The sequence below is a fragment of the Salvelinus namaycush genome, chromosome 8 (genome assembly GCF_016432855.1).
Source record: "Salvelinus namaycush isolate Seneca chromosome 8, SaNama_1.0, whole genome shotgun sequence".
Taxonomy (NCBI): domain Eukaryota; kingdom Metazoa; phylum Chordata; class Actinopteri; order Salmoniformes; family Salmonidae; genus Salvelinus; species Salvelinus namaycush.
In genome coordinates, this window is record NC_052314.1 from 8339802 (window position 1) to 8355006 (window position 15205).

Below are 15205 nucleotides of genomic sequence, written 5' to 3' on the forward strand. Positions count from 1 at the left end.
CAATGGTCACTCTGACAGAGCTCCTCTGTTGAGATGGGAGAAACTTCCAGAAGGACAACTATCTCTGCAGCACTCCACAAATCAGGCCTTTATGGTAGAGTGGCCAGACGTGAGCCACTCCTCAGTAAAAGGCACATGACAACCCGCTTGGAGTTTGCCAAAAGGCACCGAAAGGACTCTCAGACCATGATAAACAAGATTATCTGGTCTGATGAAACCAAGATTGAACTCTTTGGCCTGAATGTCAAGCGTCACATCTGGAAGAAATCTGGCACCATCACCATGGTGAAGCATGGTGGTGGCAGCATCATGCTGTGAGGATGTTTTTCAGCGGCAGGGATTGGGAGACTAGTCAGAATTGAGGAAAAGATGAACGGAAGGAAGTACAGAGAGATACTTGATGAACACCTGCTCAGGACCTCAGAAAACCAAACAAGACAACGCAGGACTGGCTTCGGGACAAGTCACTGAATGTTCTTGTGTGGCCCAGCCAGAGCCCGGACTTGAACCCGATCAAACATCTCTGGAGAGACCTGAAAATAACTGTGCAGCGACACTCCACATCCAACCTGACAGAGCTTGAGAGGATCTGCAGAGAATAATGGGAAAAACTCCTCAAATGCCACGCTTGTAGTGTCATACCCAAGAAGACTCAAGGCTGTAATCTCTGCCAAAGGTGCTTCAACAAAGTACTGAGTAATTATGTAAATGTAATATTTCCGTTTTTTGTTGTTGCAAAAAATTTACTTTCATCACTGGTGGTGATGATCAGGAGGATGAAAATGATGAAGATATTGTCAACATATGCCAGAGGAAGTGTACCGAGCATTACTCCCTAGATAATCAAGTATTACTGAGCCTTACTCCCTAATATCATCAATTATTACTGAGCCTTACTCCCTAATAAGATCATCAATCATTACTGAGCCTTACTCCCTAATAAGATCATCAATCATTACTGAGCCTTACTCCCTAAGATCATCAATTATTACTGAGCCTTACTCCCTAATAAGATCATCAATTATTACTGAGCCTTATTCCCTAAGATCATAAATTATTACTGAGCCTTACTCCCTAATAAGATAATCAAGTATTACTGAGCCTTACTCCCTAATATCATCAATTATTACTGAGCCTTACTCCCTAATAAGATCATCAATCATTACTGAGCCTTACTCCCTAAGATCATCAATTATTACTGAGCCTTACTCCCTAATAAGATCATCAATTATTACTGAGCCTTACTCCCTAAGATCATCAATTATTACTGAGCCTTACTCCCTAAGATCATCAATTATTACTGAGCCCTACTCCCTACTAAGATCATCAATTATTACTGAGCCTTACTCCCTAATAAGATCATCAATTATTACTGAGCCTTACTCCCTAAGATCATCAATTATTACTGAGCCTTACTCCCTAATAAGATCATCAATTATTACTGAGCCTTACTCCCTAAGATCATCAATTATTACTGAGCCTTACTCCCTACTAAGATCATCAATTAATACTGAGCCTTACTCCCTAAGATCATCAATTATTACTGAGCCTTACTCCCTACTAAGATCATAAATCAATACTGAGCCTTACTCCCTACTAAGATCATAAATCAATACTGAGCCTTACTCCCTAAGAGCATCAATTACTACTGAGCCTTACTCCCTAAGATCATCAATTATTACTGAGCCTTACTCCCTAATAAGATAATAAATAATTACTGAGCCTTACTCCCGAAGATAATCAGTTATTACTGAGCCTTACTCCCTAAGATAATCAATTATTACTGAGCCTTACTCCCTAAGATCAGCAATTATTACTGAGCCTTACTCCCTAATAAGATAATGAACTATTACTGAGCCTTTCTCCCTAAGATCATCAATTATTACTGAGCCTTACTCCCTAAGATCATCAATTATTACTGAGCCTTACTCCCTAAGATCATCAATTATTACTGAGCCTTACTCCCTAATAAGATCATCAATTAATACTGAGCCTTACTCCCTAAGATCCTCAATTATTACTGAGCCTTACTCCCTAATAAGATAATAAATTATTACTGAGCATTGCTCCCTAAGATCATCAATTATTACTGAGCCTTACTCCCTAAGATCATCAATTATTACTGAGCCTTACTCCCTAGATCATCAAGTATTACTGCGCCTTACTCCCTAATAAGATCATCAATTATTACTGAGCCTTACTCCCTAAGATCATCAATTATTACTGAGCCTTACTCCCTAATAAGATCATCAATTATTACTGAGCCTTACTCCCTAATAAGATCATCAATTATTACTGAGCCGTACTCCCTAAGATCATAATCTATTACTGAGCCTTACTCCCTAAGATCATCAATTATTACTGAGCCTTACTCCCAAGATCATCAATTATTACTGAGCCTTACTCCCTAAGATCATCAATTATTACTGCGCCTTATTCCCTAATAAGATCATCAATTATTACTGAGCCTTACTCCCTAAGATCATCAATTAATACTGAGCCTTACTCCCTAAGATCAGAAATTATTACTGAGCCTTACTCCCTAAGATCATCAATTAATACTGAGCCTTACTCCCTAAGGTCATCAATTATTACTGAGCCTTACTCCCTGAGATCAGCAATTATTACTGAGCCTTACTCCCTAATAAGATCATCAATTATTACTGAGCCTTACTCCCTAATAAGATCATCAATTATTACTGAGCCTTACTCCCTAATAAGATCATCAATTATTACTGAGCCTTACTCCCTAATAAGATCATCAATTATTACTGAGCCTTACTCCCTAATAAGATCATCAATTATTACTGAGCCTTACTCCCTAAGATCAGCAATTATTACTGAGCCTTACTCCCTAATAAGATAATAAATTATTACTGAGCCGTACTCCCTAAGATCATCAATTAATACTGAGCCTTACTCCCTAAGATCATCAATTATTACTGAGCCTTACTCCCTAATAAGATCATCAATTAATACTGAGCCTTACTCCCTAAGATCATAAATTATTACTGAGCCTTACTCCCTAATAAGATAATACATTATTACTGAGCATTGCTCCCTAAGATCATCAATTATTACTGAGCCTTACTCCCTAAGATCATCAATTATTACTGAGCCTTACTCCCTAGATCATCAATTATTACTGCGCCTTACTCCCTAATAAGATCATCAATTATTACTGAGCCTTACTCCCTAAGATCATCAATTATTACTGAGGCTTACTCCCTAATAAGATCATCAATTATTACTGAGGCTTACTCCTTAAGATCATCAATTATTACTGGGCCTTACTCCCTAGGATAATCAATCATTACTGAGCCTTACTCATTAATAAGATCATCAATTAATACTGAGGCTTAATCCCTAAAAAGATATTCAATTATTACTGAGCCTTACTCATTAATAAGACAATCAATTAATACTGAGCCTTACTCCCTAATAAGATAATCAATTATTACTGAGCCTTACTCATTAATAAGATAATCAATTAATACTGAGCCTTACTCCCTAATAAGATAATCAATTAATACTGAGCCTTACTCCCTAATAAGATAATCAATTAATACTGAGCCTTACTCATTAATAAGATAATCAATTAATACTGAGCCTTACTCCCTAATAAGATAATCAATTATTACTGAGCCTTACTCATTAATAAGATAATCAATTAATACTGAGCCTTACTCATTAATAAGATAATCAATTAATACTGAGCCTTACTCCCTAATAAGATAATCAATTATTACTGAGCCTTACTCATTAATAAGATAATCAATTAATACTGAGCCTTACTCCCTAATAAGATAATCAATTAATACTGAGCCTTACTCCCTAATAAGATAATCAATTAATACTGAGCCTTACTCATTAATAAGATAATCAATTAATACTGAGCCTTACTCCCTAATAAGAAAATCAATTATTACTGAGCCTTACTCATTAATAAGATAATAAATTATTACTGAGCCGTACTCCCTAAGATCATCAATTAATACTGAGCCTTACTCCCTAATAAGATAATAAATTATTACTGAGCCGTACTCCCTAAGATCATCAATTAATACTGAGCCTTACTCCCTAAGATCATCAATTATTACTGAGCCTTACTCCCTAAGATCATCAATTATTACTGAGCCTTACTCCCTAATAAGATCATCAATTAATACTGAGCCTTACTCCCTAAGATCATAAATTATTACTGAGCCTTACTCCCTAATAAGATAATACATTATTACTGAGCCTTACTCATTAATAAGATAATCAATTAATACTGAGCCTTACTCATTAATAAAATCATCAATTAACACTGAGCCTTACTCCTTAAAAAGATCATCAATTATTACTGAGCCTCTTCCATGTGCTTCACTTTTTACATTTAACTATGCATTTATTCATTTAGCATAGAAATATACATTCCACTGTACAGTATGCATAGTACAGTGTGTCCCCTATGATTAACATTGTAACGGAAACCTGGCCCTCGGTGAAGCCCCTTGTTCTGGGAAGCATTTTTATTTTCGACAAACCAATGTGACCTTTCTGGTGGAATTTAGGCCCAACCAGGAGGAGCTAGAACCCTCTTCTACTGTAGGGGTTGGGTTACACATCCCTGCTCGCCTCCCATCCTCTTTTGCCTGGCTACCCCCCCCCCCCCCCCCTTTCCACTGGTGTCATAATCACTGTGTAACCGGCTGGTCACCTTCGTGTCATCAATGTATGACAAGTTCACTGTGCCCCTGTCCCTGTTGTTAAAGTTATTACAATGTGCTAAGGCATTCCTCCAGTGTCATTATCATTGCATGACTGGTGTTTTGGTCCCTGTGACAGATGTTAAAAGGACACTAATGTGCCTGGCTATGTGTCATCGGCGTGTGACTGACCAGTTCACTAAGTCCCTGTCACACTGTTGGAGGGTGGCCATTACAACTGAAAAGGAACCCTATTCCCTTTACAGTGAACCACTCTGGGCTCTGGGAAAGTGATGTGCATGCCATACAAGATTTACCCTGAAACTAATAAGGACTCGTATTAACTAGAATGTAGATGAGATAAAAAGAGTGAAAGAGAGAGACAAGAAACAGAGAAAGACAGCAATAGAGAAGGAAAGAGAACTACTGTGTAAACTGATGCTAATGGTTATATGTTAAACTCATAAACTCACAAGGACCACCGTGGAGGTGAACGGCTACGGAGCAAACTGATCTCTGTTTCTCTCTGACTCTCTCTGTCGCTCTCCCTCTCAATTCAATTCAATTTAAGGGGATTTATTGGCATGGGGAACATATGTTTACATTGCCAAAGCAAGTGAAATGGATAATAAACAAAAGTGAAATAAACAATACAAAATTACAAGTAAACAGAAATAATAAAGACATTTCAAATGTCATATTATGTCTATATACAGTGTTGTAATGATGTACAAATAGTTACAGTACAAAAGGGAAAATAAATCAACATAATATGGGTTGTATTTACAATGGTGTCTGTTCTTCACTGGTTGCCCTTTTCTTGTGGCAACAGGTCACAAAAACTGCTGCTGTGATTGCACACTGTGGTATTTCACCCAGTAGATATGGGAGCTTATCAAAATTGGATTTGTGCACATAGCTTGTCTTCTCTTGAGAGCCCGGTTTGCCTTGGGCTCTCATTCGGAAAAAAGCTTGTCCGGAGAAGACAAGGTGAGCGCTGCCATCAGTCCTGTGTCATGCCAACAGTAAAGCATCCTGAGACCATTCATGTGTGGGGTTGCTTCTCAGCCAAGGAAGTGGGCTCACTCACAATTTTGCCTAAGAACACAGCCATGAATAAAGAATGGTACCAACACATCCTCCGAGAGCAACTTCTGCCAACAGTTTGGTGATGAACAATGCCTTTTCCAGCATGATGGAGCACCTTGCCATAAGGCAAAAGTGACAACTAAGTGGCTCGGGGAACAAAACATAGATATTTTGGGTCCATGGCCAGGAAACTCCCTAGACCTTAATCCCATTGAGAATGTGTGGTCAATCCTCAAGAGGCGGGTGGACAAAAAAAAAAACACAAATTCTGACAGACTCCAAGCATTGATTGTGCAAGAATGGGCTGCCATCAGTCAGGATGTGGCCCAGAAGTTAATTGACAGCATGCCAGGGCGGATTGCAGAGGTCTAGAAAAAGAAGGGTCAACACTGCAAATATTGACTCTTTGCATCAACTTCATGTAATTGTCAATAAAAGCCTTTGACACTTATGAAATTCTTGTAGTTATACTTCAGTATTCCATAGTAACATCTGACAAAAATATCTAAAGACACTGAAGCAGCAAACTTTGTGGAAATTAATATTTGTGTCATTCTCAAAACTTTTGGCCACGACTGTATACTATGGTAGGAATACTGTAGTATTACCTGCAGTGTTTTTGCAGACCTTACTGTAGTATTCACTGTAGTATTTTTAGGGACTGAAGTTCACAAGAACACTACAGTGAATACTGTAGTATTTACTGCAGTATACTCTAGTAATGAAAAAAGTAGTATGTACTATGTTAATTACTGTAGTGTTTTTGCATACGGTAGTATGGTATACTATAGTATTTTGGGGGACTGTGGTATACTTTAATAGTTACTGTTTTCTCAGACTGTAGTATTTACTAAAGTGTTTTTTTCCTATCTTTGAGATAGAGGTGGGGGACTTTCTCCTTGAGAAAACCTGCAGGAGAATGTCTGTAGTATTTACTACATTGTTTTTTTGTGGATAATATTGTAGTATTTACTATAGTATTCTACGGTATACAAAAACATTCTATACTAGGTACTACACATGATCGGGGGATACTACAGTGTGTAGTATAGTATCCTACAGTATACTACAATTTTCTACAGAATTATATAGTAAATGAGTATACTCACCAGAGCAGGTCACTTTGTATGTGGGCGTTGCTTGGTGTGGGTGCGCGGGCGGGCATGCGCAGGCACGCGTGGGCATGTCTATGTGTTTGTGTGCGTGCCTGCATTGCTGTGAGTGATTAACTCACCTCCCGACAGGGAAAGTGGCAGCATTAGCATAATGTAATTGGTAGGGACATGTTGTTTGAGGCAGCAGTTGGATGCGTTGATAATGAAACCCATGACACTTTGATTATTATATCATTTTAATGAGCATTTTGTCAGTTAGTACCAGGCGTGATAACTCAGAAGCACAGCAAAATAAGCTATTCATGTCCTTTAAAAGCATGACCCCACTGGGCACAGACGTGTAGTCTGATTTACATTTGTTTGATTTGTCAACTAATGGGAATTCAACATGAAATCAGCTAAATATTTCACCATGTCATTGAATTTAGGTTCAAATTTGGGTGAAAAAAATACAAATGCATTTACGCTGATGACTTTTTGCAAATCCAATTCATTTTCCATGTTGATTCAAGGTCATCACATAGATTTTTGTAGGTTGAAATGACCTGTAAACAACGTTTTGCCCACATGTCTAACTGGCGGCTACTGCCTGGCTCAAGACCACATTATTCCATTGAGCTAAAATCCTAGATGTTATCGTTTAGGAGCTTACTGTAATGAAAAGAAAATTCCAGCACACTGGTGGTCTATAGTCTTTCTACGTTAATGGTAGTTTGACTGAAACATTGGTAAATAAGATCCATTATGTCGGAAACATCTAGATCACCTATGTGCAGCCATTTTTATCTCAATATCAACTGATTTCTGGGTATCAGTTAAGTACCTTACTGTGATTGTTTTACATTTAAAAAATGGTCTAAAAGAAACAAAAATAGCTTCTTAGCACAATGCAATTCCTCAAGCAAGAAGTTTGCTCGGACTGCTTGGGAGTGGTCTGAGGGAGGGGTCTAATCGGAGGAGCCTAATGGATGGGATGTGTAACCTGAAAACGAGCCGATATTGGCAGTGAGGAGGGAAAACTCTTTTTGTTATTGGTCTATTAACTTATACGTCCAAAAACTCCACCCAGACAAACAAACTGATACTTCAGGTGTTTTTTTTCAAACAGTTTTTACATGAAGTGCATTATCATAATTTTCACAATCACATTTTTGACTGCACTGTCCCTTTACTGATGATAGAAAAACATCTCCATGCATATAGCAGCACATAAGGTGTGCGAGTTTACTTTATAATAGCTTGTGGGGCTCACAGGAAGTCTTAGGCAAGGTAGTGTTGTTCTCTTTCTGTCTAGACAGGCCTAGCTGCAGGCACCGGAGGCTACAGACAAGGTTACTGTGGTGACCCACCTCACAGTGAAGGCCTTCACAGACTTGGCCGGTTGCCACTGACTCCCCTCGGATTACCTTTTATCTTGTCCTACTTCTACGACCTTTCATCTTGTCCTGCTCCTATGACCTTTCATCTTGTCCTACTCCTACGATTTTTCATCTTGTCCTGATCCTATGACCTTTTATCTTGTCCTGATCCTATGACCTTTCATCTTGTCCTGATCCTATGACCTTTTATCTTGTCCTGATCCTATGACCTTTCATCTTGTCCTGCTCCTATGACCTTTCATCTTGTCCTACTCCTATGACCTTTCATCTTGTCCTACTCCTATAACTCACAGGGACAACTTCCTTGTTAAGCTTTTCAAGGTTGGACTGAGAGTTAGCAGAATTGAATCTACAGCTTTAAACAAATGTCTGGAAGTGAATACACCTGAAAGGGATTGTGTGTGTCCACCACAGTCCCTGTACGTGAATCAGTAGTCTGAGGTGTTTTATTTGAGGCCAGGATTTTATCTAATCAGCAGCAGATCCGCCTTATAGCACACTTGACATTTGAAGGTAATTTATGATTATTTATGAGCTGACATGTTCAGCGTTTACCGTGATTGCGGTATGTGTGAACACGAAACATTGCCTTTAAAATGTGCATAGCTGAAAAAGCTTGATTGGATTGAATCCCGGCTGTAGACAAGTAAAATGTATAATATTATTGTGGATGCTTAGTGGAAATTGACTCCCACCTGTCCAACTCTCTCCTAGTGCTTCACTTGTAAATTGGGACCTGCCGGAACAAAAAGTGAGCTGAGAGGAGGTGAGCTGAGGTACCAGAATGCATTAAAAGAAAGAGGTTATAATAAAGCATTGCGTATGTATCTTTGTTTTTGCGTGCTGGCATAGAGCACTAGAGTAGAGGCGCATGCAGAAGTTGCACACAGGGATTATTTTTCTAAGCCTAGGGTCTGGGAAAAGACACACTTATTGTACAATACAAGGAGGAAATTATAGTCCTAAAAAAACGTTCCAGTTTCACAGACTCACTCAATGATGCACAGCTCACTCACCGGCGATGGCCAAGGCGCTCGTGCCGAAAGCCTATATCTTCCTTGTTTTACTTTGTCAAACAATGTCGTTCGCTCAATAGGCCTATTTGGAAGTTGATAACATATTTGGTAGCCTACAGACAGTTTAGTATTCTCTTTTCAGCAGAATCCAAAGCCTGTTTTGCATGTTGTTCACTGACAGATAAACGGTGCGTTCCCGACGGTAGGAATGCCTTGTGATTGGGCAACACACAAAACACACAATAAGCTATTGATCCTCTGTGGCTAAATGATAAACCTATTCCTGGTGTAGATTTCTGAATGATTTAATTTATGCTGTGGCACCTCCAGCACCCTTCCCTATGATTCTATGAGGAAATAAGTTTAGAAAAAAAACCTCTAGACCACCTTTACACCACACACAGAGACACATACAAAGCTCTCCCTCACCCTCCATTTGGCAAATCTGACCATAATTCTATCCTCCTGATTCTTGCTTACAAGCAAAAACTAAAGCAGGAAGTACCAGTGACTCACTCAATTCGGAAGTGGTCAGATGAAGCGGATGCTACGCTACAGGACTGTTTTGCTAGCACAGACTGGAATATGTTCCGGGATTCATCCCATGGCATTGAGGAGTATACCACCTCAGTCACCGGCTTCATCAATAAGTATATCGACGACGTCGTCCCCACAGTGACCGTACGTACATATCCAAACCAGAAGACATGGATTACAGGCAACATCCGCACCGAGCTAAAGCGTAGAGCTGCCGCTTTCAAGGAGCGGGAATCTAACCTGGACACTTATAAGAAATCCCGCTATGCCCTCAGACAAACCATCACACAGGCAAAGTGTCAATACAGGACTAAGATTGAATCCTACTACACCGGCTCTGATGCTCGTCAAATGTGGCAGGGCTTGCAAACTATTAAGCACTACAAAGGAAAACCCAGCCGCGAGCTGCCCAGTGACGCAAGCCTACCAGACGAGCTAAATGCCTTTTATGCTCGCTTGGAGGCAAGCAACACTGAAGCATGCATGAGAGCACCAGCTGTTCCGGACGACTGTGTGATCACGCTATCCATAGCCGATGTGAGCAAGATCTTTAAACAGGTCAACATTCACAGGGCCAGACGGATTACCAGGACGTGTACTGAGAGCATGCGCGGACTAACTGGCAAGTGACTTCACTGACATTTTCAACCATAGTCCCTGTGCCCAAGAAAACGAAGGTAACCTCCCTAAATGACCACCACCCTGTAGCACTCACGTCAGTAGCCATGAAGAGTGTTGAAAGGCTGGTCATGGCTCACATCAACACCATTATCCCGGAAACCCTAGACCCACTCCAATTCGCATACCACCCCAACAGATCCACAGATGACGCAATCTCAATCACACTCCACACTGCCTTTTCCCACCTGGTCAAAAGGAACACCTATGTGAGAATGCTATTCATTGACTACAGCTCAGCATTCAACACCATAGTGCCCTCAAAGCTCATCACTAAGCTAAGGACCCTGGGACTAAACACTTACCCCTGCAACTGGATCCTGGACTTCCTGACGGGCCACCCCCAGGTGGTAAGGGTGGGCAACACAACATCTGTCACACTGATCCTCAACACTGGGGTCCCTCAGGGGTGCGTGCTCAGTCCCCTCCTGTGCTCCCTGTTCACCCACGACTGCGTGGCCAAGCACGACTCCAACACCATCATTACATTTGCTGATGACATAAAAGTGGTAGGCCTGATCCCCGACAATGATGAGACAGCCTATAGGGAGGAGGTCAGAGACCTGGCAATGTGGTTCCAGGGCAACAACGTGTCCCCCAATGTGAGCAAGACAAAGGAGCTGATCTACAGGAAAAGGAGGGCCAAACAGCCCCCATTAACATTGTAGTATTGTAACATTGTAGTGGAGTGGGTTGAGAGTGTCTACATCACCAACAAACTATCATGGTCCAAATACACCAAGACAGTTGTAAAGAGGGCATGACAACACATTTCCCCTCTCAGTAGACTGAAAAGATTTGGCACGGGTCTCCAGATCCTCAAAAAGTTCTACAGCTACACCATCGAGAGCATCCTGACCGGTTGCGTCACCGCCTGGTAATGCAACTGCTCGGCGTCCAACCGTAAGACGCTGCAGAGGGTAGTGCGTACAGCCACGTACATCACTGGGGCCAAGCTTCCTGCCATCCGGGACCTATATACTAGACGATGTCAGAGGAAGGCCCAAAAAATTGTCAAAGACTCCAGTCATCCTAGTAATAGACTGTTCTCTCTGCTACCGCACGACAAGCGGTACCGGAGAGCCAAGTCTAGGTCCAAAAGGCTCCTTTACAGCTACTATCCCCTAGTCATAAGACTGCTGAACAATTAATAAAATGGTCACCCGGACTATTTACATTGACCCCCCCCTTGTTTGTTATTGTCATTTTATTGTGTTACTTTTTATTACATTTTTTACTTTAGTTTATTTAGTAAATATTTTCTGCATTGTTGGTTAAGGGCTTGTAAGTAAGCATTTCACGTTAACGTCTACATCTCTTGTAGTCGGTGCATGTGACAAATTACATTTGATTTGACTTGAAGTGCAATGCTGGACAGATGAGAGTTGCAGGATCATGTTTTTCAGAGCAGAGAGAGGTAGAGGGATAATAGAAAGGGAGTTCTGTAAGAGATACAGGCACGCTTTTCACTCTCACCACAGCAATGGCCACGCATTGGTCTATACAGGTTTGAGCAAACCATAAACCTGGGCCAGCCCAACACAAATCAATTATTATAATATCGGGCACGTTTTCACATGATGTGTTTTAGGGGGCAGGAGAATTACAGAGGAGGCAACTTGAATTAACTCTGATTTTATTATAATTTTTACATTGCAAACGGTGAAAATACATTTTCATACCTAGAGAGGTACTGACACTTGCCAAATGGGTTTCGCAACGAAGCATTACAAAATTGAGGGGTTCCCCTGTTCCGGCAGGATCTGGCTCAAACTAAGCACTGCTATCTCTCATCAGATAAAGAAGGGAGGGAAGCTACGTTAGTCAGGCGTCACGCTGTTCTCTGAGGTTAACTTCCTGTTTCCTGTGTTATTGTTGACATCAGAAAGACATCACACTGTTCTTTGAGGTTAACTTCCTGTGTTGTTATTGTTGACATCAGACAGACGTCACACTTTTCTCTGAGGTTAACTTCCTGTTTACTGTGTTGTTATTGTTGACATCAGACAGACATCACGCTGTTCTCTGAGGTTAACTTCCTGTTTCCTGTGTTGTTATTGTTGACATCAGACGTATGTCACACTGTTCTCTGAGGTTAACTTCCTATTTCCTGTGTTGTTATTGTTGACATCAGATGTATGTCACACTGTTCTCTGAGGTTAACTTCCTGTTTCCTGTGTTGTTATTGTTGACATCAGACAGACATCACGCTGTTCTCTGAGGTTAACTTCCTGTTTCCTGTGTTGTTGTGTTTGCTGTGTGCTGTAAGGCTGGGGCAGCCAGAGCTCCAAGGTGCACATCCACCACAGCACCTGGCTGCACTTCCCTGGTCACAACCTGCGCTGGCTCCTCACCTTCATCCTCCTCTTTGTCCTGGTCTGTGAGATTGCTGAGGGCATCGTCTCCGATGGGTGAGTCCATTTCCCCCTAATCCTCTACTGCAGTGGTTCTCAATCCTGGTCCTGGGACCAGGGGAACATTTGTGTTTTTGCCCTAGCACTACACACATTATTCAAATCATCAAAGCCTTTTGATGAGTTGATCATTTGAATCAGCTGTGTAGTGTTAGGGCAAAAACATAAATGTTCACCCCTTTAGGTCCCCAGGACCAGGATTGAGAACCAGTGCTCTACTGGAACTATAGCCATGTTTGACGTACCCTTCCCAAAAACCTCCCCAGCACCTCCCCAGTACCTCATCAATACCTCCACAGTACCTCATCAATACCTCCCCAGTCCTCTTGGACTGACGAGTGAGGCCGGTTGGACGTCCTGTCAAATTCTCTAAAACGACGTTGGAGGCGGTTTATTGTAAAGCAATTAACATAACATTTTCTGGCAACAGCTCTGGTGGATGTTCCTGCAGTCAGCATGCCAATTGTACACTCCCTCAACTTGAGACATCTGTGTCATTGTGTTATGTGACAAAACTGCACATTTTAGAGAGACCTTTTATTGTCTCCAGCAAAAGGTGCACCTGTGGAATGATCATGCTGTTTAATAATCTTCTTGATATGCTACACCTGTCAGGTGGTTGGATTATTTTGGCAAAGGAGAAATACTGTAAACAAATTTGAGTCTGAATACTTTCTGAATGCACTTTGTGTATATACAGTGGGGCAAAAAAGTATTTAGTCAGCCACCAATTGTGCAAGTTCTCCCACTTAAAAAGATGAGAGGCCTGTAATTTTCATCATAGGTACACTTCAACTATGACAGACAAAATGAGAAAAAAAAATCCAGAAAATGACATTGTAGGATTTTTAATGAATTTATTTGCAAATTATGGTGGAAAATAAGTATTTGGTCAATAACAAAAGTTTATCTCAATACTTTGTTATATACCCTTTGTTGGCAATGACAGAGGTCAAACGTTTTCTGTAAGTCTTCACAAGGTTTTCACACACTGTTGCTGGTATTTTGGCCCATTCCTCCATGCAGATCTCCTCTAGAGCAGTGATGTTTTGGGGCTGTTGCTGGGCAACACGGACTTTCAACTCCCTCCAAAGATTTTCTATGGGGTTGAGATCTGGAGACTGGCTAGGCCACTCCAGGACCTTGAAATGCTTCTTACGAAGCCACTCCTTCGTTGCCCGGGCGGTGTGTTTGGGATCATTGTCATGCTGAAAGACCCAGCCACGTTTCATCTTCAATGCCCTTGCTGATGGAAGGAGGTTCACTCAAAATCTCACGATACATGGCCCCATTCATTCTTTCCTTTACACGGATCAGTCGTCCTGGTCCCTTTGCAAAAAAACAGCCCCAAAGCATGATGTTTCCACCCCCATGCTTCACAATAGGTATGGTGTTCTTTGGATGCAACTCAGCATTCTTTGTCCTCCAAACACGACGAGTTGAGTTTTTACCAAAAAGTTCTATTTTGGTTTCATCTGACCATATGACATTCTCCCAATCTTCTTCTGAATCATCCAAATGCTCTCTAGCAAACTTCAGACGGGCCTGGACATGTACTGGCTTAAGCAGGGGGACACGTCTCGCACTGCAGGATTTGAGTCCCTGGCGGCGTAGTGTGTTACTGATGGTAGGCTTTGTTACTTTGGTCCCAGCTCTCTGCAGGTCATTCACTAGGTCCCCCCGTGTGGTTCTGGGATTTTTGCTCACCGTTCTTGTGATCATTTTGACCCCACGGGGTGAGATCTTGCGTGGAGCCCCAGATCGAGGGAGATTATCAGTGGTCTTGTATGTCTTCCATTTCCTAATAATTGCTCCCACAGTTGATTTCTTCAAACCAAGCTGCTTACCTATTGCAGATTCAGTCTTCCCAGCCTGGTGCAGGTCTACAATTTTGTTTCTGGTGTCCTTTGACAGCTCTTTGGTCTTGGCCATAGTGGAGTTTGGAGTGTGACTGTTTGAGGTTGTGGACAGGTGTCTTTTATACTGATAACAATTTCAAACAGGTGCCATTAATACAGGTAACGAGTGGAGGACAGAGGAGCCTCTTAAAGAAGTTGTTACAGGTCTGTGAGAGCCAGAAATCTTGCTTGTTTGTAGGTGACCAAATACTTATTTTCCACCATAATTTACAAATAAATTCATTAAAAATCCTACAATGTCAGGTGTACCTATGTGTACCTATGATGAAAATTACAGGCCTCTCTCATCTTTTTAAGTGGGAGAACTTGCACAATTGGTGGCTGACTAAATACATTTTTGCCCCACTGTATGTGGACCCTACTACAG

General features: G+C 41.2%; 1 protein-coding gene across 1 annotated transcript in view; it reads left to right on the forward strand.

Annotated features, from left to right (window-relative positions):
- LOC120052367 (ATP-binding cassette sub-family C member 8-like) overlaps positions 1-15205 on the forward strand; it is a 146896-nt gene that overhangs the window by 4637 nt on the left and 127054 nt on the right. The window contains exon 2 of the mRNA XM_038999224.1: positions 12775-12916. Within this exon, the coding sequence (XP_038855152.1) occupies positions 12775-12916 (142 nt within the window). The remainder of the gene's footprint in view (positions 1-12774; positions 12917-15205) is intronic.